Consider the following 26,869-nt stretch of genomic DNA (forward strand, 5'->3'; position numbering starts at 1 on the left):
GGGACAGGGCACGAAGGATTAAGAGCAGGCAGAGTTAAACCAATGAACAGATGTACATTGTACTCCACTCCCTAGCTCATCAGTGGGTTAAATCTACACCAAGCTGCACTGTCCCGAATAATCTGTTTACCCTTGACAGTCACATGTTGTTGTTTGTACCCTAGATGCCTCATGATTGCTTTATCAACTTTGCACCCTTACAAGTTGTTGAGTCATGAAGTGACACGGAAAACATCAAAGATTCAAATCGTACCCAAATGTCTTCGCTTGGCTCAAAGGTCTTGCACACCTTGAGAGGAGCACCTAATACTTCCACCTCTAGTTTCTTACATGGGGAACACACTGAGGGCCAGCAAACTCATTGCCACTATACTGTTTGTATGTTCACACATTTCTGATAAATGATCTCTCAAAATTATAGTCTGTCTGATAAAATATAAAAATGTGTATATTTACACATTTCTGATGAATGATCTCTCAAACATTTTTATCTGTTTGATAACATATAACAATCATTTCAAGGCCCAGTAAAAACATAACTTTCTCTTCTACTTGCATCAAATCAACTGACATTTTTCATAAACTAATAACTTTTCATAAGTTAGTATGCTTGCATGCTAGAATGTGTTATACTGAAATAACAACTACATTTTGAAAAACTAGGTCAGTAGATCCTTAATCTAGCATATAATGAATTTAAAATCCATGTTCATTTCTAGACTAAAGCACTTTGTAAAGCAAACAAATGCACACATTTCCTAACATATTTTCCGTTTTTCTTTGCAATGAGCTAATCTGAAGGAACTACATGCCAGAAGTAAAGACGGAACAGAATAATCCATTGCCTTACAGATTACCCAACTCTCAGCAAGTCCTGTTGAAGGAAGTAATGTTGACGTAAACAGATATTATACGGTTGAGTGGAACACGATAGTGTCCGCCTTACATTCACTGCTTTGTCTATGGACAGATGACCTACATTTTCGCTATGAAATCAATCGCATAAGTTGATATATGTCTAGCTTGTAGCCCTGAAATCAACTTATGCTGACACGGGTTTTGTCATACCTCGATATATGTCTCGCCTGTAACCATGAAACCTTGGCTTACATGCATTCAAAATCACAGATAAAACATGCATTATTTAGTATAAACCTGCTAATAGTCAATGAAATCATCTGGATGGTGAGTGAGTGAGTGAGTATGGTTTTACGCCGCTTTTAGCAATATTCCAGCAATATCACGGCGGGGGACACCAGAAATGGGCTTCACACATTGTACCCATGTAGGGAATAGAACCCGGGTCTTCGGTGTGACAAGCGAACGCTTTAACCACTAGGCTACTCCAACGCCCCTCATCTGGATAAACTACTTTCCTGAGAATTAATCATGGTTATAGAGTGATGTGACTTTATTGACATGGAGACTCTGCCAGAAATAATCATTCAGAATAGGCGTGTCCTCATGAGTCAGCCCCAGCAACACTTCACTGTATATAGAATTTCTAATTTAATTCATATTTGAATTCATGTCTCAATTCATGATACAATCTCGCTCCTAAAATTGACCCTACTATAGGTGATATTTCTTATTATGGAAACATATTCTGAACGTTGGTTTCAGAGGTCCTTAATATGAATCATAAAGATATATTCAATTTATATAAACGATCACCAAAATCTTTCACACAGACATTCATTACATTGATGTCCTTGGATTCCAAACTGAAGAAGTAGAGAGTCTACACTCCCATACAATGTCCTCAATGACTTCTGATAACATGTTTTTAATCTCGATGGGTGCAGTAAAACTAACCCTTGTATTACATGTGAGGCATGAATACACAGTAAAACTCACAGTTGTATCGCATATATACTGGACAAAATAAGTTAGGGATATTGGTATTTCTATGATTGATATTATATCAACGTGCCAATGAATAAATAGATCATTATTCATAATTTCAAAATTTACATATATCCCTAACTACTTTTGTCCAGTATATACACTGTTAAACAGGTGAGGTATGAACACAGTAAAACTTACCCTTGTATCACAGGTAATCCCGGTGTAATCTTCAGTACAGTTACACACAAACCCTGCAGTAGCTTCCTGACAGGATCCATTGTTGCTACACACAGTACTGTTGCAGTAGTCCACATTCTGCTGACACCTGGATGGGACAGGTAAACACAGGTAGAGAAAACTCGTTAACACAACCACCAAAGTCAAAGGTAGGTTTAACCCTGAATCAGCCATATAGAGTCCTGGACGACTACTTCATCCTACACTGTGTTCAACTATGTCCGAGTCTAACGAGTTGTACAGGTAAAACTACAACATGGTGGGGTGTCATGAATGTGAGCTGGTTTCTGACACGAATGAAATACTGTCACTCCCGGACCCTCGTTCTTTGCCGACAGCTATATATAGTCACTAGGTTGTATCTGGCTCAGAGCGAGTCTCCCTCGCACAGGTAACAAGTCTCCTCTCACAGGTAACGAGTTGGTCGGTTAAAGTAGGCAGGTATTTGAACCAGGCAGGTAAATCATGCAGGAATATCCTCTCACTACAGACTTTATCAGGCTATATATCTGCCCACTCTATAAACAGCACTGTGAACCCAGGGGAAGGTGTATACAGCATTATAAACCATGTCTTTGCCGGCTAGTGGTCAGCTATGGTCTGTATCAAACATGTGACCGGTGATATCACCAGTATCAGATGTTTATCATAACCAGAGACCATGGCCTCTGTCATAACCTGTTATTCTTGAAATCCTAATAAATAGTCATGTACTGCAACTTCTCCTAAGGACAATACCTCAACCATTTTCATCCTGAGTAAACACAATAGTATATACTTATCTATAATAACATTAATTACTTCTTTGTTTGTGAAAGTTAGAACTGAATACTGAAAGATTATTTCCAAATGACTATGGCAGCTCCAGCAAATGTATAAGTGACACTGTTAGAGACTATGATATGTATCACATGAATATTCATGATAGCATGGGTGTGTCAGATCAACAATGATGGATCAGGTGGCTGACCACCATTCTCAACAGTACACAGTTTCAAGAAACAGGACATAGCCACTGTGAAGTGAAATATTTCAGCATAAAAGAAAAGTCCCTTAGTCAACAATACAAGCAGTGGAGCGGAACAGGTCAGAGTGTGTGTGATTAACAGCCATGCAGAAACCACTTGCAGATAAGGGCCATACAACACTCTGTCTCAACACAACCTCCACTCTGCCTCAACACAACCTCCATTCTGTCCCAGCAAAACTCTATTCTATCTCAACACAACTCAAATTGACATGACACAAATTCTATTGTGTGTTCACTTCTGATATTTCATAAGACAAAAATTTAATTTCAAAATGTGGTTTTGAGACGAGCCCTTTCTGATCTCCTAGCAACAGTTGTTGGACTGACTGTGTTGTGTAATGCATTGATTGATCAGTCAGTGATGACCATAAAGCAGTGGGTCTGGACTTCTTTATAAGTCAGCTTCCTGAGCGTTGTGTGTATTGATATTCACCAACCTACAGGAGTGGTTATTGTGTGTTGACTCACCCATGTTTATTTATAAGCCTGAGTCTGTACACCTCAACATTTGAAAATATTGTTTACTTGCTTAAGTATTGTGGTGTGTCATTTTGACATTTCAGAATCTTTAATGATTTCCCAGTTGTTGTTCAAATTTTTAACAGACAACTGAAAAACATATCAAACAAGGTGATTTGGAATACAACCTGGAAAGACTTCCGCCCATATTCCCCCTTAAATTTCATTCTAGTCAAATCATATCACCTGAATATAATTCCTCATCTTATAAGGATGAGTTTTAACATGTTTCTTTAATTGTATCTGAACATACTGAAACACATATTCAACTTCTAAAAATACAAAATTTTCAATGAAATAGTCAGTTGTTTTTTCCATTTTGCCTTTCAAAGGCTCTTAGACTGTTAATAAATATCTGTGAGATTGCACGCAAACATGACAATGAATGTAGATTGTGTGCATGTGTAAAGGTCCTCTGCTTACATGCAAATAAATAAACTATTATTATATATATACAGAAATGTTATAATAGTTTTTCAGCAAATCCATTTTGTCTACAAAACAGTTAAACAGGTCATTAAAAACACATCCTTTGTATTTTTTAGCTCTTTTAAAAAATCTTTCGACAAATAGCCCTTTTTGGGTATGTCTAGTTTCAGAAAACCCTGGAGGTGATCCACAGACTGGGTCTCCTACATTGTACTCTAATCTGAGTGTGGTTGCTCTCAAACCCTCATGTCTGCCTTCAGCAAACAAATTCCAATGGCCATTGTAAATTCCACAAAATGTTGACATTTTGACTGAGGCATGATGGGAGGGCTGTGTGAGGCAGGTGCTAGCGACACCTTCCCCACCTGACGTTACACATTTCCAACCTAAAAACAGTCAAAAACAGCATTTTGAAAGTTTTATCCTGCATTTAACTCTTACTGTCCCTGACGATTAAATGGAAAAAAATTATAATGCAATCATTTACGATTATAAAATTTGAGTATTATATCATATTTAAACAAGTCCTGACAATATAAATATCAAACTAGGAATAAAGTTATGAAGAATTTGGGGAATCTTTTTTAAATTCAGAATATTTCCTGTCAGTTTTGTTTAGATGACCCTGAGCAATCTGTATCTGAAACATATTATGAATATGAATTATTCAGTTGGACAGACATGTCTGTGATCGATCATCCACAAACAGGAAGTAGGAGAGCCAGCCGACAACACATGGTGGATATATCTCATGGGGATGTTGTCAACAACAATCTACTTTGTGGGGTACGATGACATGCAACCAATAATGTCACCGAGTCTCGTCAACCCATCAATTTAACTCTAAGCCAGATTCCCCATGGAGTTATGGGTGCTATACAAGTTAATGTAAAACACTACACAGACACACTTGCAACAAGAAAAAGAATTAACGTGAAAATGAGTCAAAACTTTTTTCTCTTCAAATCTAAAGGAATGATCCAGGAACTTTTAACAACTCAAATATATTGTCCTCATGCAGAAATGTGGTCAAGTATTTTTTTAGTCGATGCTAAAATTATAAAATTACAAGCATCTTTTTAAACCTACCACAAAACATTTCCACAAACAAATTCAGCCATTGGGTGTTGCTGAGTCAAGGTATGGCAAGATGAAAAGGTGTGTTCATAACTTTATGACTGGCTATCAATCACTGATTGGATGCGACCTTGCAAGTGACAACCTTTATTGATAGTCATAAGCTATATACCCTGCAGTCTGACCGCTGGACAGGAGGTATACAGGACAGTGAATTCTTTCCATAGAGGTTTTACCTATCGTCAAAGTGTTTTAAAGTGATAACTGCATTAAAATCCTGCTGTCTAATTCAGACTTTTTAGTCAGTCCCAAGCCGGTCCGACTTAGACAGAGTGCACTGTATTTTGATACTGACATTAATAACTAAGGAAAAATGTAACAATAAACATACATACAAAAATGCACAAGAACCAAATTTTTAACAGTTTTTCAGTCCCATTACGCTACAGATAAGGTGCTGGGCCCCATTACACATAACGATCGTAGCACTAAGGTGATCGTAACTACCATACTTTAACATCAACTTGCGACAGTCGTGGCGTTAAGGTGATCGTAACTACCATTCTTTAACATAGACTTGCAACAGTCGTAGCGTTAAGGTGATCGTAACTACCATTCTTTAACATAGACTTGCGACAGTCGTAGCGTTAAGGTGATCGTAACTACCATACTTTAACATAGACTTGCGACAGTCGTAGCACTAAGGTGATCATAACCACCATACTTTAACATAGACTTGCGACAGTCGTTGCACTAAGGTGATCGTAACTACCATACTTTAACATAGACTTACGACAGTCGTAGCACCAAGGTGATCATAACCACCATACTTTAACATAGACTTGCGACAGTCGTAGCGTTAAGGTGATCATAACTACCATACTTTAACATAGACTTGCGACAGTCGTAGCACTAAGGTGATCATAACCACCATACTTAAACATAGACTTGCGACAGTCGTAGCGTTAAGGTGATCATAACCACCATACTTTAACATAGACTTGCGACAGTTGTAGCATAAGGTGATCATAACCACCATACTTTAACATAGACTTGCGACAGTCGTAGCGCTACGATCGCTTTGTGAACCGGGCCCCAGGTCTTAGATGTTTAGCACTGCAGTGAAACCTACAACCGGGCTCTGGCTCTGAGAAACCAGACATATTGTTAGGGTGAACTGAGATTTGAACAATGATTCTACGTTTTCATTACGTGTAATGGGATGCCTCTGTGCCAGAGACCAGTATTACTGGTTAACACAATGTAACATGGAAGATTTGTACCCAGAAACAGAAACATTCCACTTTTGTTGCTCACAGTCTTTTGTAGACTTTCATACAAATCAAGTATTCCATTTCCATTTACGAAAGACTCGTGAAGATCTGGGTTAGAATTGATCTTCAGTTATCCAGTGCTGTTAGAGGCAACTAAAGGGATCGAGTGGTCAGGCTCGCTGATTTGGTCGACATATGTCATCGTATCCCAGTTGTGTAGATTGATGCTCATGCTGTTGATCACTGGATTGTCTGGTCCAGACTCGATTATTTACAGATCACCACCATATAGCCGGAATATTGCTGAGTGCAGCGTAAAACGAAACTCAAATCTGACAAATGATCCCCAAGAGAGATTAAAAATCGAGAGTGTTTTGAATGTTATACATTAGAAGTAAACACTGCAGTATGTTGAGCATATATAATGAGGGTTTAGGATTTATTTCTTCTCTTATAAGCAACTTAAGAAACGGCATATAAAGGCTTAACGAAGTGCACTATTTGTGACGTAGGGCCAAATGTTCTGCAGCCATGGCTGTCTTACATTGAATAATGTGTAACAGTTTGTGAGACGTAACTTCACATCTATATACCAACTAGGAAACCACTGTCTCATGATGCTGATGAACAATATGTAACAGTTTGTGAGACAAATAACTTCATTACCTCGATTATAAGTAGTCTTTTTTGTGTAAAAATACTTCACGCAATATATTGCAATACATATCATAATACATGCTTTCACACATCTATGTACCAACCCTACAAAAAGTAGTTCTTCTGTGATCTCATTTTCATATTTATCAGCTTGTGATACCAAGGTTATAGGATTGGTTTATTGCATCAATAACACTAAACAATGTAAGATATATATGTTTACCACCCTCATTTTCCAGAGTCAACAATGTGGCTTAATAATACTGTAGTCAATATACAACAACCATATGTTGCCAGCATGGATTACAATATTACAATAAAGGAACCACTGACAGAAATCACTCAAAGTCAACTAGTAATTTCTTAAATCTTCACTAGTACAATGCCACAAAGTTAATTTCCCCAAATAGCTGTTTCTAAAGCACTTCAAGCCAATGCATCACAATGAGGCCTAAAAATAATGTTGTGGTTCCGATTACCCAACCTACCCTTGAATTCTGGTGCCAACCCTATTTTTTTAAGCTTTCAGATACCTATGTTTTTTTCCCAGCATAGACGGACATCAGTGATAGGAATCTCAATCTGAAACTTCACTGAATAAACAAAGTTCTACTCATATTAGTTCGTACTTTAGGTCTAAAGAAATTGCAAAAAGAAACACAAAAATCCTACCTATCTACCCTAAATTTGAAAGAAGTGTAATCAGAACAACATTATTTTTTGTCAGCGTGATGAACAAGACACATGGGCACGTGACAAAACAGCTAACACATTTTAGAATACAGAATACATGCTTTTATCGCGCTGATGCAGAAATCTTGCATATTTCATGCAATCTGTGTTAAAAGTACTCAGGTTAATTTTACTGTTGGGCTGACGGAACGGCAAGTAAACCAATTCTCATGGTATTTTCAAAAATGACCCCATAAAATGCATGACTCCCTTGTCCAAGCTGGTCCCTGATGTACCACATATTCCTTAAGAAAAGTGCATTGGGATTGCCTTGTTCTTAAAGCATTTCACTCATCTAACCAAAGGCTCAGGCTGGATTTCCTTTATTGGTACATTGTGTAAAGCCTATTTCTGGTGTTTCCTGCCACGACATTGCTGGAATATTGCTAAAACTGGCATATACCTCACTTCAGAAAAGCCGCCATATAGCTGGAATATTGCTGAGTGCGGCGTAAAACTAAACTCACTCACTCAGAAGACATTTGTGACCTCCCTCTAAGGCTTTCTAAGCAACACCGTGACCAAAATAGAAAAGTTGACATCATGGGAACGTAACAAAAATCAGTTTGTGAATGAAAACTGTGAATATTTTGTAACTTCATAAATAAGCTTGGCAGGAAAAGTATCTTAATATTATGGCAAAAGAAATACATTCTGTCATGAAGACTCACCTATCCCCACTGTAACCTGTGCGACACTTGCAGCTGATGCTGTCCACGCCATCAACACACAAGCCACCATTCTGACACGACGTTGACATGCAGTCGTTGATGTTCACTTCACACCACTGCCCAGTAAAACCAGGGCGACAGTTACAGGTTGGCTTGCCATTCCAGCCAAGTTCACAAGTGGCACCATTGTTACCACTGATACGTGTAACATGATTCTTATGACAACCGCCCCGTAGGTGTGCAATCCTCAATGCTACAAACTTCTCAGTTCTCATATTGTTGTTGAGAAATGTGGCATCAAAGTAAAATGGTAGCAAAAGTCCTCCAATTCGAACTTCTTCAAGACAACCTTTATATGGCTGTTCCCATAATTGGTTCGGTCCAGTGGCACCAATGTAAATCTTTGCCCCATTCTGTATCAAGTTGGTAAGGTTTGTTACGGTATTATCAACAGTAACATGAGCCTCTTTCAAAATGGTACTATTGAGTAGCACCTGAAGGTTAATGGTATTGGCATTTGTTGTCATCTTGATGTAATACTGCTGTCCATCATTGACCAACTGGTGGACATTAAGCACGCTTGAAATCTCATCCTTTAGCTTATAGTTTAACTGTACAGCTCCCCCAGCGACACGCAGCTTCATGAAGTGGCCACCATGTTGGATGTGAAGAAGAACTCCGTACAGCACTCCTGTTCTGAGCTTGAGGCTGAGAGAATTCATTTCCTTGTCCGAGTTCAAGATGGCTGTGTACGAAGCTACGCTGGAGTGACCGTTAAAGGTGGAACTGCTGATACCTTGAAAATCAAACAGAACATGGTCAGCGACATTATTATTGACCTTACACATGAAACCATTATAAATCATGCTCCAACACTTCTGTGTTGTAATTCTTTTATTTTTAATGTTTTGGGTTTTTTTTCAAAATTTGGAAAAGTTTGTATATTTATCTCCCATAATATCAATCAACCTTCAAATTGTATTCATGTTTCAGTCCTATAGGTAACAATGTTCCAACATAGTCTAAGTTCTAATTAAAACAATGCAAAATATTCGCATTTGACTTACATTCGTAGCCACTGTGGAGACTATTACAGGTGGCGCCTTCTGAACAAGTAGCGTTGCGACAGAAGTCCAGTTCTCCGCAATCTTTCCCCCGGTAGCCGTATGGACAGTCACAGCTGCAGGAGGAAATCATAACATTCAGACCGAAAATTATTTTTTTGGTGTTTTATATAACAGGTTAATGGCCAATATATATCCACCAGAAAAATAAAAAAATAAAGATGCTGTAATGACGAGAAAATATACATAATCTAAATGGCCAAAGTAACCTTGGCAGAGTGTGGGTTGCAGAAGGTAAGAGACGATATGTTTGTTTGTTTCCGGTTTTACACGGCACCCATCAATATTTCACTTATGTGACAACAGTCTGGAAATATTCTAGTTTGGACAGTAAATCTAGTGATTGATATCATAAGCATACAATATCAACCATCATCCAAGTCAGAAGATCTGATTTTGCTGGGTTCCAGAAGACCATTCATCAGGCTGTAACTTTCTGACACTTGGAGCCCGACTTTGATCAGTGTCCATTTTCAACATTTGAGAACATTACTGAACTGACTTGAAACACGCTCCTTTCTTTCATTTCATATCCAAATCAAAATTTGACCAGACAAATGTAATTCACCAAAACGTAAACAGATAGAAGAACAACCAACTTGAAGTCATTATAGAAACTGTTGTGGCAGGTCCCATTCTGCTTGCATGGCGCCGCATCACAGGCTGATTCTGTGGAGACTTCGCCCTCGGTGAGGTTTGAGGATGAGGACATCTCCAGGCTGGCACCTGTTGTCTCATTGACAGGGAAAAACTCCAGCTTAACCCCATTAACCTCTACGTCCTGAATAACCCCTTGAAAGTAAGCACTCGAACCATCAACTGCTCGTCTTCGCCTTCCAGTATTGGCAGCAGCTGGTACCTTTCCACCGAAATAGGTTATATCAGGCTGAAACGGGCAGCTGGATCCGGTCACTTGTGTATCTGTGAATGGCAAAAAGATCTGGAAATCCCTGATTGACTGATAAGCTTAAGTCACTACTGGTCTTCTTGATCTGAACAAAATGTCTCTGGCCATCATTGTAAGAGATGGATGAGTTGAGCATGTGTTGAGAGCTGCAGAGCATGAACGTCGCAGTCAGCTTCCCGTTTGTCATCTCCAGGGTGATGTAGGATGAAGGGCTGGAGTTGCCGAGGTACATGATGACGCCGTCAGTCTGACGGGTTCGCACAAACAGGGATAAGTTGATTGTGTTGTTCAGACGGGAGCCAAGACTTCCCAGACTGAAGCTGGCCCAGCTCAACACATTGTCTTTAGAAAAGGTCACAGGTATGTATTCTGAAACAGGAGTAAGTGAGGGAGTCAATATACTTCTTTTACCAATATTATCAAGGCAGAAATGGGCATCACATATCATACCCTTGTAGGGAATTGGTTGGTTGGTTTTGTCGTTTAACGCAGCACTCAGCAATATTCCAGCTATATGAAGGTGTCTGGACCAGACAATCCAGTGATCAACTACTGATGTTCAGAATCAAACATAGTGTTCAGCATTATAAGAAAACACTTCAGCCACTTGGCTAATCCAGTATCCATTGATTAACGTAACATTATTACTGAGTGTAGTTTTACACCACACACAAACAAAACCTACCTGTCTGACAAGTCTCTCCCAAGTTGGGTCGATGGCAGTTGCATTTGAATGTGTTCCACAAGTCATCACAATCTCCATTGCGATTACATGTGTATGGAAGGCACTGTTCGGTCCTCGGACATCCATTCAGGATACGATGAAATGAAGCTATATGACTGTTGGACGGAATGACATAATTTCCATTGTATTTGATATCCTCCATACAACCAGTGAATGCAGTTTTTGACAGTGTTGAATTCATCACAGACTGGACGGCATTGCCAATGTACAACTTGTTAACATCTGAGCCTAGAGGGCGGGGAAATGAGAATGAAACTGTGCATGCTTCCTGGGAATTGCATAGGGAACTCTCTAGTTTCACTGTGACGTTCTGTTTAATTATCATTGTGACTGTATGCATCTCAGCATCATTGACATTACTCCTTGTCGTGGCAGAATGGCTGGACAGAGGTTTGTGGGAATTTCCGAAAACCGCAAATAACTTTTCATTGTGGATCTCCAAACTGATATAGTCACCGCTACCTGGCTTATACACAACCAACACAGCCGATTTCAGAGTGGTTCGGAATCGCATGTGTAGCGTAAAGTTTGTAACATATGATTTGTTAATCTGAGCCCCATTGGCGAAGCTGACAGTTGTCGACACGTCACAGTGACGTCCGGTGAAGCCAGTTGCGCAGCGGCAGGTGTAGCCATGTTGGTTGGCCTCGTTAAGTGTCGGTACACACGTCGCCCCATTCTGGCACATGGTATTGCCATTACATCCTGTCAACACGATGGTGCAGTTTTCCCCACCGTATGTCGTTTGACCTAGTTGGAAGGCTGGACACTGACATTCGTAGGCGTTAATTCTGTCTGTACAAGTTGCCCCATTTTGACAGGCTCGGTACCGGGTGCACTCGTTAATCTCAGTGTCACACAACTGTCCTTCATAGCCAGGTGCGCATTTGCATTTAATGGCGTTAATCTGGTCTTCACAAGTTGCACCATTTTCTCACGGGTGGTTCACACAGTCGTTGATGTTCACTTCACAATCTCGGCCTGTAACGGAAAAGTGATATCTGTGTATATAACTCATGATCATTTAAGAGTTTTCATTCAAGTATCAACTGAAATGTTGACAAAATTCACTGAAGTTCACAATAAAAAGATTATATGTAGCATGTGGCTCAAGAATGTAAGCTGGGATTCATTCACTGTAGATACCAGATGACCCATTCAGTCACTGGGAGTTTTTGTATCTAATATTTAAAATATTAAATCTATAATAAATCATACACTGCAGAATGCATGGGTATCACCTGAAGGATCACGTGCTATACCTGTACTGAAGGATGCATGCTATCACCTGTACTGAAGGATGGATGCATGTTATCACCTGTACTGAAGGATGCATGTTATTACCTGTACTGAAGGATACATGTTATTACCTGTACTGAAGGATACATGTTATTACCTGTACTGAAGGATGCATGTTATTACCTGTTCTGAAGGATACATGTTATTACCTGTACTGAAGGATACATGTTATTACCTGTTATTCCAGGGATGCATTCACAGATATAGCCAGCAGCCGTAGCATATGAAAAGTTGATCAACTCCGTGTGATTGCCATAAAGTGATTGTTGAGAACGCTGGATACATGTGCCGTTGTACTGGCAAGGAATGGACAGACACTCATTGATGTCTGTTTGGCAGCTGCTCCCTGTATACCCAGCATAGCATGCACAGTCATAGCCCTGCCGACCAGAGATAGACACAATGTAATTTGCTATATATGAATATAGGGTTGTATGAGTTGGGGCAGGCATTCAGGGGAGATAATCTACATTTTCATGTTATTATCAAACCTGTTACTTGTGATGAAAATTTATTCACTGGTCATAATTGGATGGAAGAAAAATACAAGTACAAAACATTTTAGACTTCTTAAAAATATAATCAAAAGATGTTTCCCATGCGCACAGTGTTAAAAGTATTTGTGTCATTGTCACCTATTCTACCTGCCTCATTCTACTTCCCTACTATGCAGTACTGCAGTACACTTTCAGGAAAATATGTCAATAACACTGATCAGAATTGTTTTCCATTTTCCATCATGCAAGAGTACCTTACCTTAATTCCATCTACACATGTGCCACCGTTCTCACAGGGTGAACCAATGCAGTCATTAATGTTGTTGTCACAGTTGGTTCCGTTAAAGCCGGTGTTAGTGCAGTCGCACTCATACCTGCAGATGACATGACACACACGATTATTATAGTCATCAGTAGTTACACATAGACCAAACATGTCACTACTACATGTGAATACTGTGTAACACTAGGGGAAAAAAAGACCAGAATCCACAAATATTTAAAGTGAATATTCTAAAACACAGAACAATGTCCTACCAAAACGATAATTGTAAAATGGCATTTGTGAGTGTGTTCTGAATCCTGAACTGAAAAAGTCTTTACAAATTAAAATCACTAGACACAAGATAAACTTTGTTTGAAGTCAGTCATGAACTTATTATAAAGTAAATACATTGTAGTCCTTATTCTCCAACAGTTTTGAAGTGCAAACAATGAATTTTTCAAACAGGGTGTGGTGAAGTTTAGTGACATCAAGGTGAAGGTCGTTTATTTAAATGGTCTTGCAATCAGGCATGCCCAGGATATTCTCATTTCTTTTCTAGGATTCTAATTCAGTTTCAGTGGTGGCACATTGAAACAGTTTCTACATGGTCTAAACACTAAGCCCTCATTACTCTGTAAGTCTTCTGCAACCACGTCCAGCAGTAGTGATCTGGGTGTACAACACAGGCAAAAAGACAAAATGCAACTAAATCACAAATTCAAAACCACAAACGTGCAAAAACACAAGACTCAAACAGATTTAATGCATGCAAATGAAACTGAGATTCATGCATGTACATGCATACACCGGTGTCCACCATACCCACGACTACGTGTTTTATTGCACGATGATGAGTTACATTCCTGGCTGGAATTGTCCCCATCCGTTCTGTAGAGGATTCATAAAGCACTTGTCAGAACAATAGTCATCCTTTTCATATGGTAGGCAGCACATTAGTCCGTACAAGTTATCAAGGAACAATAGTCTGTATCAGTCGTCACTGAACAATGGTCTGTACAAGCCATCATGGAACAATAGTCTGTATCAGTCGTCACTGAACAATGGTCTGTACAAGCCATCATGGAACAATAGTCTGTATCAGTCGTCACTGAACAATGGTCTGTACAAGCCATCATGGAACAATAGTCTGTATCAGTCGTCACTGAACAATGGTCTGTACAAGCCATCATGGAACAATAGTCTGTATCAGTCGTCACTGAACAATGGTCTGTACAAGTCATGGAACAATAGTCTGTACAAGCCATCATGGAACAATAGTCTGTACAAGTTATCAAGGAACAATAGTCTGTATCAGTTGTCACTGAACAATGGTCTGTACAAGCCGTCACGGAACAATAGTCTGTACAAGCCGTCACGGAACAATATTCTGTACAAGCCGTCACGGAACAATAGTCTGTACAAGCCGTCACGGAACAATATTCTGTACAAGCCGTCACGGAACAATAGTTTGTACAAGCCGTCATGGAACAATATTCTGTACAAGTAATCAGCAGAACACAACAGCCTCTCCAAATCACCTTCAGCACAATAGTCATAAATGTAATCAAAAGCCACATCTGAACAAGTAAGTACCACAATGGTCTGTACAAGTCATCAGCAGAACAACTAGACTGCACAGGTTAGAAGTACCACAATGGTCTGTACATGTCATCAGCAGGACAATATACTGTACAGGTTAGAAGTACCACAATAAGGTGTACATGTCATCAGCAGGACAATAAACTGTACAGGTTAGAAGTACCACAATAAGGTGTACATGTCATCAGCAGGACAATAGGCTGCACAGGTTAGAAGTACCACAATAAGCTGTACACGTTATCAGCAGGACAATAGACTGTACAGGTTAGAAGTACCACAATAAGCTGTACACGTCATCAGCAGGACAATAAACTGTACAGGTTAGAAGTACCACAATAAGGTGTACATGTCATCAGCAGGACAATAGACTGTACAGGTTAGAAGTACCACAATAAACTGTACATGTCATCAGCAGGACAATAGACTGTACAGGTTAGAAGTACCACAATAAGGTGTACATGTCATCAGCAGGACAATAAACTGTACAGGTTAGAAGTACCACAATAAGGTGTACATGTCATCAGCAGGACAATAGACTGTACAGGTTAGAAGTACCACAATAAGGTGTACATGTCATCAGCAGGACAATAGACTGTACAGGTTAGAAGTACCACAATAAACTGTACATGTCATCAGCAGGACAATAGACTGTACAGGTTAGAAGTACCACAATAAGCTGTACACGTCATCAGCAGGACAAGAGACTGTACAGGTTAGAAGGAACACAATAAACTGTACACGACATCAGCAGGACAATAGACTGTACAGGTTAGAAGTACCACAATAAAACTGTACACGTCATCAGGACAATAGACTGTACAGGTTAGAAGTACCACAATGGTCTGTACAAGTCATCAGCAGGACAATAGACTGTACAGGTTAGAAGTACCACAATAAGCTGTACACGTCTTCAGCAGGACAATAAACTGTACAGGTTAGAAGTACCACAATAAACTGTACAAGTCATCAGCAGGACAATAGACTGTACAGGTTAGAAGTACCACAATAAGCTGTACATGTCATCAGCAGGACAATAGACTGTACAGGTTAGAAGTACCACAATAAGCTGTACACGTCATCAGCAGGACAATAGACTGTACAGGTTAGAAGTACCACAATAAACTGTGCACGTCATCAGCAGGACAATAGACTGTACAGGTTAGAAGTACCACAATAAGCTGTACACGTCATCAGCAGGACAAGAGACTGTACAGGTTAGAAGGAACACAATAAACTGTACACGACATCAGCAGGACAATAGACTGTACAGGTTAGAAGGAACACAATAAACTGTACACGACATCAGCAGGACAATAGACTGTACAGGTTAGAAGTACCACAATAAGCTGTACATGTCATCAGCAGGACAATAGACTGTACAGGTTAGAAGGAACACAATAAACTGTACACGACATCAGCAGGACAATAGACTGTACAGGTTAGAAGGAACACAATAGACTGTACAGGTCAGAAGGAACACAATAGACTGTACAGGTCAGAAGGAACACAGTAGTGTGAATAAACCAGCAGACTAGTCTGTCCTGTCCAGGATAACAGAATGTACAAATCTACCACAGAACAAATGTCCTTACACGTCATCAGCAGGACAATAGACTGTACAGGTCAGAAGGAACACAGTAGTGTGTATAAACCAGCAGACTAGTCTGTCCTGTCCAGGATAACAGAATGTACAAATCTACCACAGAACAAATGTCCTTACACGTCATCAGCAGGACAATAGACTGTACAGGTTAGAAGGAACACAGTAGTGTGTATAAACCAGCAGACTAGTCTGTCCTGTCCAGGATAACAGAACGTACAAATCTACCACAGAACATATGCCCTTACACGTCATCAGCAGGACAATAGACTGTACAGGTCAGAAGGAACACAGTAGTGTGTATAAACCAGCAGACTAGTCTGTCCTGTCCAGGATAACAGAACGTGCATTACAAATCTACCACAGAACAAATGTCCTTACACGTCATCAGCAGGACAATAGACTGTACAGGTTAGAAGGAACACAGTAGTGTGTATAAACCAGCAGACTAGTCTGTCCTGTCCAGGATAACAGAGCATTACAAATCTACCACAGAACAAATGTCCTTACCGTCATCAGCAGGACAATAGACTGTACAGGTCAGAAGGAACACAGTAGTGTGTATAAACCAGCAGACTAGTCTGTCCTGTCCAGGATAACAGAACGTACAAATCTACCACAGAACAAATGTCCTTACACGTCATCAGCAGGACAATAGACTGTACAGGTCAGAAGGAACACAGTAGTGTGTATAAACCAGCAGACTAGTCTGTCCTGTCCAGGATAACAGAATGTACAAATCTACCACAGAACAAATGTCCTTACACGTCATCAGCAGGACAATAGACTGTACAGGTTAGAAGGAACACAGTAGTGTGTATAAACCAGCAGACTAGTCTGTCCTGTCCAGGATAACAGAACGTACAAATCTACCACAGAACATATGCCCTTACACGTCATCAGCAGGACAATAGACTGTACAGGTCAGAAGGAACACAGTAGTGTGTATAAACCAGCAGACTAGTCTGTCCTGTCCAGGATAACAGAGCGTACAAATCTACCAAATCTACGTCACAGAGGACAAATGTCCTTACCGTCATCAGCAGGGACAATAGACTGTACAGGTTAGAAGGAACACAGTAGTGTGTATAAACCAGCAGACTAGTCTGTCCTGTCCAGGATAACAGAACGCATTAAAATCTACCACAGAACAAATGTCCTTACACGTCATCAGCAGGACAATAGACTGTACAGGTCAGAAGGAACACAGTAGTGTGTATAAACCAGCAGACTAGTCTGTCCTGTCCAGGATAACAGAACGTACAAATCTACCACAGAACAAATGTCCTTACACGTCATCAGCAGGACAATAGACTGTACAGGTCAGAAGGAACACAGTAGTGTGTATAAACCAGCAGACTAGTCTGTCCTGTCCAGGATAACAGAACGTACAAATCTACCACAGAACAAATGTCCTTACACGTCATCAGCAGCAGCCCCAGTATCTGTAGTAGTCACTAGCTGCACAATCCTCATCAGCAGAAATATGGTATGTACAAGTCCTCAGAAGCACAAATAGTACAATCAGCAGTACAATTCTTAGTACAAGTCATTAGAAGCACAATAACTCATCTGCCTGTACAAGTCAACAGAACATTAGTCTGTTCAAGTGATCTGAAGCACAGCAGTTCATACAAGGCAGCAGAACAACAGTCTGTATATGTCAAGAGCAGAATAATAGTTCATACAAGTCAGCAGCAGAACAATAGTTCATACAAGTCAGCAGTACAATAGTCTCTACAAGTCAGCAGCAGAATAATAGTTCATACAAGGCAGCAGAACAACAGTCTGTATAAGTCAACAGCAGAACAATAGTTCATACGAGTCAGCAGCACAATGGTCTGTACAAGTCAACAGCACACAAGTCTATACAAGCACTGAACAATAGTGTGTACAAGTCATCAGAAAAACAGTGTGTACATGTCAGCAGCACACGAGCCTGTGCAAGCCATCCGAACAATAGTGTGTACAAGTCATCAGAAAAACAGTCTGTACATGTCAGCAGCACACGAGTCTGTACAAGCCATCCGAACAATAGTGTGTACAAGTCATCAGAAAAACAGTCTGTACATGTCATCACAAGCACAATAGTTCATACAAGTCAGCAGCACAATAGTCTGTACAAGTCAGCAGCATAAGAGCCTATACATATCAGCAGCATAAGAGCCTATACATATCAGCAGCAGCACAATAGTCTGTACCAGTCAACATAAGCACATTGATCCATACAAGTCCTACATACACAGTTAGTAGTGACAGTTACCCAGTCAGCAATGTATCTCTATACTACAGTGGGTGTTGACATAATTAGTACACTCATCGCTACCTTCAGTGACCTCTCATTTACAAGACATGTTAAAAGAGTTTATGTGAATGGAGTCCTATACATTGTTAATTTAGCCATCTTTGGCTCCAAGTCGGTAAACTGGATTTTAAAACTTCTATATTTTGAAAAATGAATTGTCCACAAATGAGATGTCACTGTGTAGCTCCTGGACATACAGGTTCGCACACCCGGGAGAGCTAATGTAAAAAGTGAACCTCTTGACTGGGGTTGTTTCAAATCTAGATAAAAGTACACAATGTTGACAGCGTATTAGGACATAACATCACAGCCACACGAGCGTCAATACTTCATATTTAATCAGCAAATCTAAATCCTAATGTTATATGATGGACTGACTGACTGAGTTTGGTTTTACGCCGCTTTTAGCAATAATCCAGCAACATCATGGCGGGGGACACCACAAATGGGCTTCACACATTGTACCCATGTGGGGATTCGAACCCGGGTCTTCGGCGTGACGAGCCAACGCTTTAACCACTAGGCTACCCCACCGCCCCTTATATGATGGAAGAAAATACCACAGTCTCAATAAACCCATTCATCCAACACCCAAACCGCCCACCTATCCTTTCACTTCCATGGCCTTGTATTTGGTGGAAGCAAGCCATGAGTGTTACATGGCCCCAGCACAAAGCAACCCCAGCACTAAAATGTCCGTAGTACTGACATGACGAGTAACACATGCCAGCTGACGTCTGTTTACTAAACTTTCAAACGCAATAATTTAGAAGTTATTTTTACGCAGCATTTGCAATATTCCAGCAAGATGACTGACTGAGTTTAGTTTTACGCCGCTTTTAGCAATATTCCAGCAATATCACGGCGGGGGACACCAGAAATGGGCTTAACACATTGTGCCCATGTGGGGAATCGAACCCGGGTCTTCGGCCTGACGAGACAACGCTTTAACCACTAGGCTACCCCACCGCCCCCTCCAGCAAGATGAGAGCGGGGGACACTTGAAATGGGCCTCACACATTGTGCCATGGGGACTCGAACCGTGATGAGTCAGCATGACGAGTGAGCGCTTTAACCGCGAGGCTACTCCACCACCCCGATCAGAATCAGTAATCACAAAGTGAGACAGTCCTCTCATTGGTTTGTCTGCTTGTACTTACAGGAGGCTGGGAATATAGCTGAATTCAACATAGCACCAAAAATATAGTACACAATCGAAAACAGTCTACTCGTCAACACAGTATCTAAATTATAAAATACTAATGTGGAGGATATTTTCTCCCAGATCTCAGAACATACATCTCAGTAAGTCACACTAATGTGAACACTTGAAATCAACAAGCAGTGTATAATAATATAATAATAAACTAAATAAACAAAAGTTAAATACACACGTAACCAAATAATCACCATGGGATAGACCAAATAATAATGATACATATATAACCAATATACAACCATAGTTCCGGAAGATAATTACAGAACTGTCTGATATCTGGATTTTAGTGTATAATATGTGCCTACCTGTTGATCTGATCGTTGCAGATCCCATAGTTTAAACACGGGTTCCATGGCCAACATTCGTTAATGTTTGTTTCGCAGGTGTCGCCTGTGATGCCAGGAATGCAGGTGCAGTTGAAGCTGTTGATGCCGTCTTCACAGGTGCCATTGTACTGACAGGGGTTCGGGATGCACTCATTGATATTTGTCTCACAGCGATCACCTATAGTAACACAATAAATAGTAAACACATCTCCTTGGGAGAAATCAAGGGCTCCAGTAGCTCAAATAGCAATGGTATATAACTGTTATACCATCCTGATATCTGTCTGCCTGACTGACTGACTGAGTTTGGTTTTACGCCGCTCTTAGCAATATTCCAGCAACATCACGGTGGGGACACCAGAAATGGGCTTCACACATTGTACCCATGTAGGGATTCGAACCCGGGTCTTCGGCGTGACGAGCCTACGCTTTAACCACTAGGCTACCCCACCACCCCCTCATGTCTGTCAGTCAATTGTAAACAGTGTTCAATCATAATACAATTACATAAATTTACATACTCCCTATGGAGCTGAGAATGAAAATTAACAATACCCTACCGTTTGAGGTAAGAACAATGTATTATTTTCAATGCCATTCCATGTCCTATATGATTATCTCTATCAGTGGAGTCTATAGGACTGTTGTAAGACACTGATCACAGTCCTCACCTGTATATCCAGGTGCACAGAGACATGAGAAGCTCCTCTCCAAGTTGATACAGGTGCCCCCGTTCTTACACGGAGCTCCTCCCACCGTTTCCAGCAGACAGTAGCTGGAGACCCTCTCACAGTTGGTGCCTGAAATGTGTGTACTCAGATATATGTTCGAAGATTCAACTGTACAAAAGTTGTCTCCCTTGACCTGCTCTCCATGTTTTGCAGTAAGTGTAAAGATTAAGCGGAAACGTCTGCCTGGCTCATCTTGTTCACTTCACACCACCACTTCATATAACATGAAGATACAGGGTTTAAAAGCATGAAGGAAACAGATGCACTTTTAGCAAAATTATAGAAAGATCAGCCTGCATCTAGCCACTAGCTCCTGGTGTCAAAGACAAATAGTCTTACAAGAGTTATCTCCCCTATTCTAACACCTACACTTCTGACCACGACGTATAACACATCAACAACAGGGAACAACTATTCTCAATCTCCCAAAAACAAATCACACTGGGCTCAAAAAGCAAAACAGTCGTAAAATACAAACCGATCTCTGAAAATCAATAAGAACACAAGATATTCAAGAAGAGAACAAGCATATTCTTGCAAATTGTAAATTTCATCATTTTCTCTGATATGTTTTGTAGTGAAGAAGAAGATTTACCGTACATGGGTACAACGCAAAGACATGAATAGTTAATTTTGGAAGTTAAAAACTTCCAAGGTCAAGAGAGCGAAGCAATATTTCCTTTGCATGAACATTTTGGAAACGTGATGCTGATATAACACTGGGAACATATCAGAGGACAGGGTGACAAGCATTGATGTTCAACATGGTCAAGATCTGCAGTGTGGGTGATAAGGCGGGGTGGCCTATTGCATGAATACTGACCAGGTGTATCATTGACTGGCCAGGTGTATCATTGACTGGCCAGGTGTATCATTGATTGGCCAGGTGTATCATTGACTGACCAGGTGTATCATTGACTGACCAGGTGTATCACTGACTGGCCAGGTGTATCATTGACTGGCCAGGTTTATCACTGACTGGCCAGGTGTATCATTGACTGGCCAGGTGTATCATTGACTGGCCAGGTGTATCACTGACTGGCCAGGTTTATCACTGACTGGCCAGGTTTATCACTGACTGGCCAGGTGTATCATTGACTGGCCAGGTGTATCACTGACTGGCCAGGTGTATCATTGACTGACCAGGTGTATCATTGACTGGCCAGGTGTATCACTGACTGACCAGGTGTATCATTGACTTACCAATCCCATAGCTGTCTCCCCCAGCCGTTCCACAGAAACACTCGTAGCTCCCTGGGTTGTTCTGACAGAGACCTCGGTTGAGACACGCGGAAACAGTCTGATTACATTCATTGATGTCCTCGTCACAGTTTACACCTTGCCATCCTGTGTAGAACTCATGTACCCTGCCAGGTGTGTAGTCTGTAAGGTTAACGAGTTGTCGCAGACAGGTACAGGCATAATCCCCCACCAGGTTAGTGCACTCTCCATGAACACATGGGTTGGGAACACAATCATTGATTAGAGTAGAGCAATCACTTCCTGTAAAACCTGCGACGAAGGAAATATATAACAAATCAAATTAATGTTTTGTCAAGTGAATGAGTGAGAGAGTATGGTTTTACGCAGTGTTTAGTAATATTCCCATGTAATATTCCAGCGATATCATGGCTGTGGACAGTAGGAATGGTCCCCACAGAATGCACCCCAGCACAGAATCAAACCCTGGCCTTTGGGCATGATGACTGAACACTTTAACCACAAGGCTACCCCAACGCCCTATTAAGTGAGGGAGTTTTACTTTACTGGTAGAATCCTCATGTGGAATGACTAAAGAACTTTTTCTTCCCATCACCAGATCATTCCTTTAATTTCAAAACCATACTCATTTAATTTCATTCTCATGATAGTTAACATCAACTTATCAATGAACATGTATACAGGCTGTTTCCTTGTCAGTCTCCGAAACCCTAGAAAACTTCTTCAAAAATATATTCATACAGCTGGAACCAGTGTGCAAAATAGTTTCCAAATTTTGCTTGCCAGTCAGGGTAGCTATGCCTGAAAGTTACTAGCCCACAACGTAATTCACTAGCCGCAAATTTCAACACAGGTTTAATCATTTAGCTGCTAATGTGATAAACATTTTTGTCAGGCCATAATCTCTAATAAAGTGTATTATAACGTAACAAGTTGGGGAGAGTGATATATTTACAAATATTAAATTCACTAGCCAGTTGGGCCAGTGATTGTGGAGATTTACTGACCCGACTGGATTTTTACTAGCCACGGGTTAGCAGGCCAGTGGCTATTTCGCACACTGGCTGGAACATGGAATATTGGTGAGGGTGGATTTAAAATTGCCTCTTACAAGAAGCATGGGTTGGTGAAGACCAATTGTAACCTGGATCTTCACAGGTCCCCAAGTTTGTGAAAGCTGACCCCAGTTTGTTGACTGCACCCAATAATGAAGAGCCACCTACCCACAGGGCATCCGCAGGTGAAGTTGCCAACACCGTCAAAACACTGTTCAAATGGCTGACAGGAATCACTACGACAATCATTCACATTGTGTTCACAGTTGAAGCCACTGTAGCCTGGTAAACATGTACAGTTGAAATCCAGGTTTGGTGCTTGAGTGTTGCATGTCGCTCCATTCTGACAGGGAGACAGATCTGTGCAGGCGTTGTATGTGTCGTTACACAGTCTACCCATCCAATCCGTGGTACAGTTACATGTGAAGCTGTTGATGCCATCTTGACAACGACCTCCGTGTTGACATGGGTTCGGATTGCATTCGTTAATGTTCTGTGAGCAGTCAAAACCTGGAAATAAAGTTGAAACTGATCGTAGGAATTGCCTGTCACAAGTTAACAGCAGGGTGAGTGAGTGAGTGAGTTATTATTTAACGTCACATCGGCAATATTTCAGCCATATCGTGACGAGAACATATGTGACATTGAAATGGAACAGATGTATATTATAAAAACCTGTCGACTAAGGACAGTAAAACAACTAGAATATCACAATTACAACTAAAACTAGTGTGGAAAATTAAAACTAATAGCACTATTTGGACAATACATTATAAAAACTGGCTATAGATCGCCAACAACTGAAGGTAGATCACCAAACTAGGGACCATGGGGACTTACAGTACTTTTGCTACCTGCATGGCCCCTAGCTAGATTTATATCATCCCTTCAGCCGCTGGCGATTGAAGTCAAACTTAGCCTAAATTAAAATGACAAGAATACTACATTTAAAACAGCTGGTAAATTTAAATTTCCTTTGAATGTTTCATGACTTTAACAGCAGGGAAGGTAGTGTAATTATGACAGTTAATCTTGGTGAAACTGCCCCTTTGTATTGTTGTCAGATTCATGAACACTGTTGTCATGACTGTAACAATGTTGTCAGATTCATGAACACTGTTGTCAGGACCTTAAACACTATTGTCAGATTCCTGAACACTGTTGTCATGACCTAAACAATGTTGTCAGATTCATGGACACTGTTGTTGTGACCTTAATAATCTTGTCAGATTCATGAACACTGTTCTCATGACCTTAACAATGCTGTCAGATTCAAGAACACTGTTGTCTGGATCTTAAACAGTGTTATCAGATTCATAAACACTGTTGTCAGAATCATAGTTATTGCTACTTCCAGTTTGATCTGCACTTTTGTTGATTCATACTTCAACTCTACAGTTGGACAATTTCATGAATAGCTATTGTGTGCTGCAACAATGAATGAAAAGTGTTAAAGAGCTCCTACATGAAGTAGACATACATCTGTGTGTGGCATACCTGTGAAGCCGGCGGCAATGAATGAAGAGTGTTAAGGAGTTCCTACATGAAGTAGACATACATCTGTGTGTGACATACCTGTGAAGCCGGCAGCAACGAATGAAGAGTGTTAAGGAGTTCCTACATGAAGTAGACATACATCTGTGTGTGACATATCTGTGAAGCCGGCAGCAATGAATGAAGAGTGTTAAGGAGTTCCTACATGAAGTAGACATACATCTGTGTGTGGCATACCTGTGAAGCCGGCAGCAATGAATGAAGAGTGTTAAGGAGTTCCTACATGAAGTAGACATACATCTGTGTGTGACATACCTGTGAAGCCGGCAGCAACGAATGAAGAGTGTTAAGGAGTTCCTACATGAAGTAGACATACATCTGTGTGACATACCTGTGAAGCCGGCAGCAATGAATGAAGAGTGTTAAGGAGTTCCTACATGAAGTAGACATACATCTGTGTGTGGCATACCTGTGAAGCCGGCAATGAGATGAAGAGTGGCAATGAATGAAGAGTGTTAAGGAGATCCTACATGAAGTAGACATACATCTGTGTGTGACATACCTGTGAAGCCGGCAGCAACGAATGAAGAGTGTTAAGGAGTTCCTACATGAAGTAGACATACATCTGTGTGACATACCTGTGAAGCCGGCAGCAATGAATGAAGAGTGTTAAGGAGTTCCTACATGAAGTAGACATACATCTGTGTGTGGCATACCTGTGAAGCCGGCGGCAATGAATGAAGAGTGTTAAGGAGTTCCTACATGAAGTAGACATGCATCTGTGTGTGACATACCTGTGAAGCCGGCAGCAACGAATGAAGAGTGTTAAGGAGTTCCTACATGAAGTAGACATACATCTGTGTGTGACATACCTGTGAAGCCGGCGGCAATGAATGAAGAGTGTTAAGGAGTTCCTACATGAAGTAGACATGCATCTGTGTGTGACATACCTGTGAAGCCGGCAGCAATGAATGAAGAGTGTTAAGGAGTTCCTACATGAAGTAGACATACATCTGTGTGTGACATACCTGTGAAGCCGGCAGCAATGAATGAAGAGTGTTAAGGAGTTCCTACATGAAGTAGACATACATCTGTGTGTGGCATACCTGTGAAGCCGGCAGCAATGAATGAAGAGTGTTAAGGAGTTCCTACATGAAGTAGACATACATCTGTGTGTGACATACCTGTGAAGCCGGCAGCAACGAATGAAGAGTTTTAAGGAGTTCCTACATGAAGTAGACATGCATCTGTGTGTGACATACCTGTGAAGCCGGCAGCAACGAATGAAGAGTGTTAAGGAGCTCCTACATGAAGTAGACATGCATCTGTGTGTGACATACCTGTGAAGCCGGCAGCAACGAATGAAGAGTGTTAAGGAGTTCCTACATGAAGTAGACATACATCTGTGTGTGACATACCTGTGAAGCCGGCAGCAATGAATGAAGAGTGTTAAGGAGTTCCTACATGAAGTAGACATACATCTGTGTGTGGCATACCTGTGAAGCCGGCAGCAATGAATGAAGAGTGTTAAGGAGTTCCTACATGAAGTAGACATACATCTGTGTGTGTGACATACCTGTGAAGCCGGTGCATCTGTGCAATGAATGAAGAAGAGTGTTAAGGAGTTCCTACATGAAGTAGACATGCATCTGTGTGTGGCATACCTGTGAAGCCGGGCGGCAATGAATGAAGAGTGTTAAGGAGTTCCTACATGAAGTAGACATACATCTGTGTGTGGCATACCTGTGAAGCCGGCAGCAACTTGAATGAAGAGTGTTAAGGAGTTCCTACATGAAGTAGACATACATCTGTGTGTGACATATCTGTGAAGCCGGTGACGCAATGAATGAAGAGTGTTAAGGAGTTCCTACATGAAGTAGACATACATCTGTGTGTGACATACCTGTGAAGCCGGCGGCAATGAATGAAGAGTGTTAAGGAGATCCTACATGAAGTAGACATACATCTGTGTGTGACATACCTGTGAAGCCGGCAGCAACGAATGAAG

At 40.8% G+C, this 26,869-nt stretch overlaps 1 protein-coding gene across 1 annotated transcript in view; it reads right to left on the minus strand.

Annotated features, from left to right (window-relative positions):
• LOC124257631 (protein crumbs-like) overlaps window positions 1-26,869 on the minus strand; it is a 103,125-nt gene that overhangs the window by 20,504 nt on the left and 55,752 nt on the right. The window contains 12 exon segments of the mRNA XM_046691737.1: window positions 2,047-2,173; window positions 8,475-9,270; window positions 9,542-9,654; window positions 10,198-10,485; window positions 10,487-10,874; window positions 11,191-12,231; window positions 12,725-12,929; window positions 13,306-13,420; window positions 20,340-20,538; window positions 21,032-21,160; window positions 22,295-22,603; window positions 23,536-23,877. Coding sequence (XP_046547693.1) covers window positions 2,047-2,173; window positions 8,475-9,270; window positions 9,542-9,654; window positions 10,198-10,485; window positions 10,487-10,874; window positions 11,191-12,231; window positions 12,725-12,929; window positions 13,306-13,420; window positions 20,340-20,538; window positions 21,032-21,160; window positions 22,295-22,603; window positions 23,536-23,877 — 4,052 coding nt within the window.

Source organism: Haliotis rubra, unplaced genomic scaffold (assembly GCF_003918875.1).
Source record: "Haliotis rubra isolate DU_JTF1 unplaced genomic scaffold, ASM391887v1 Scf67, whole genome shotgun sequence".
NCBI lineage: Eukaryota > Metazoa > Mollusca > Gastropoda > Lepetellida > Haliotidae > Haliotis > Haliotis rubra.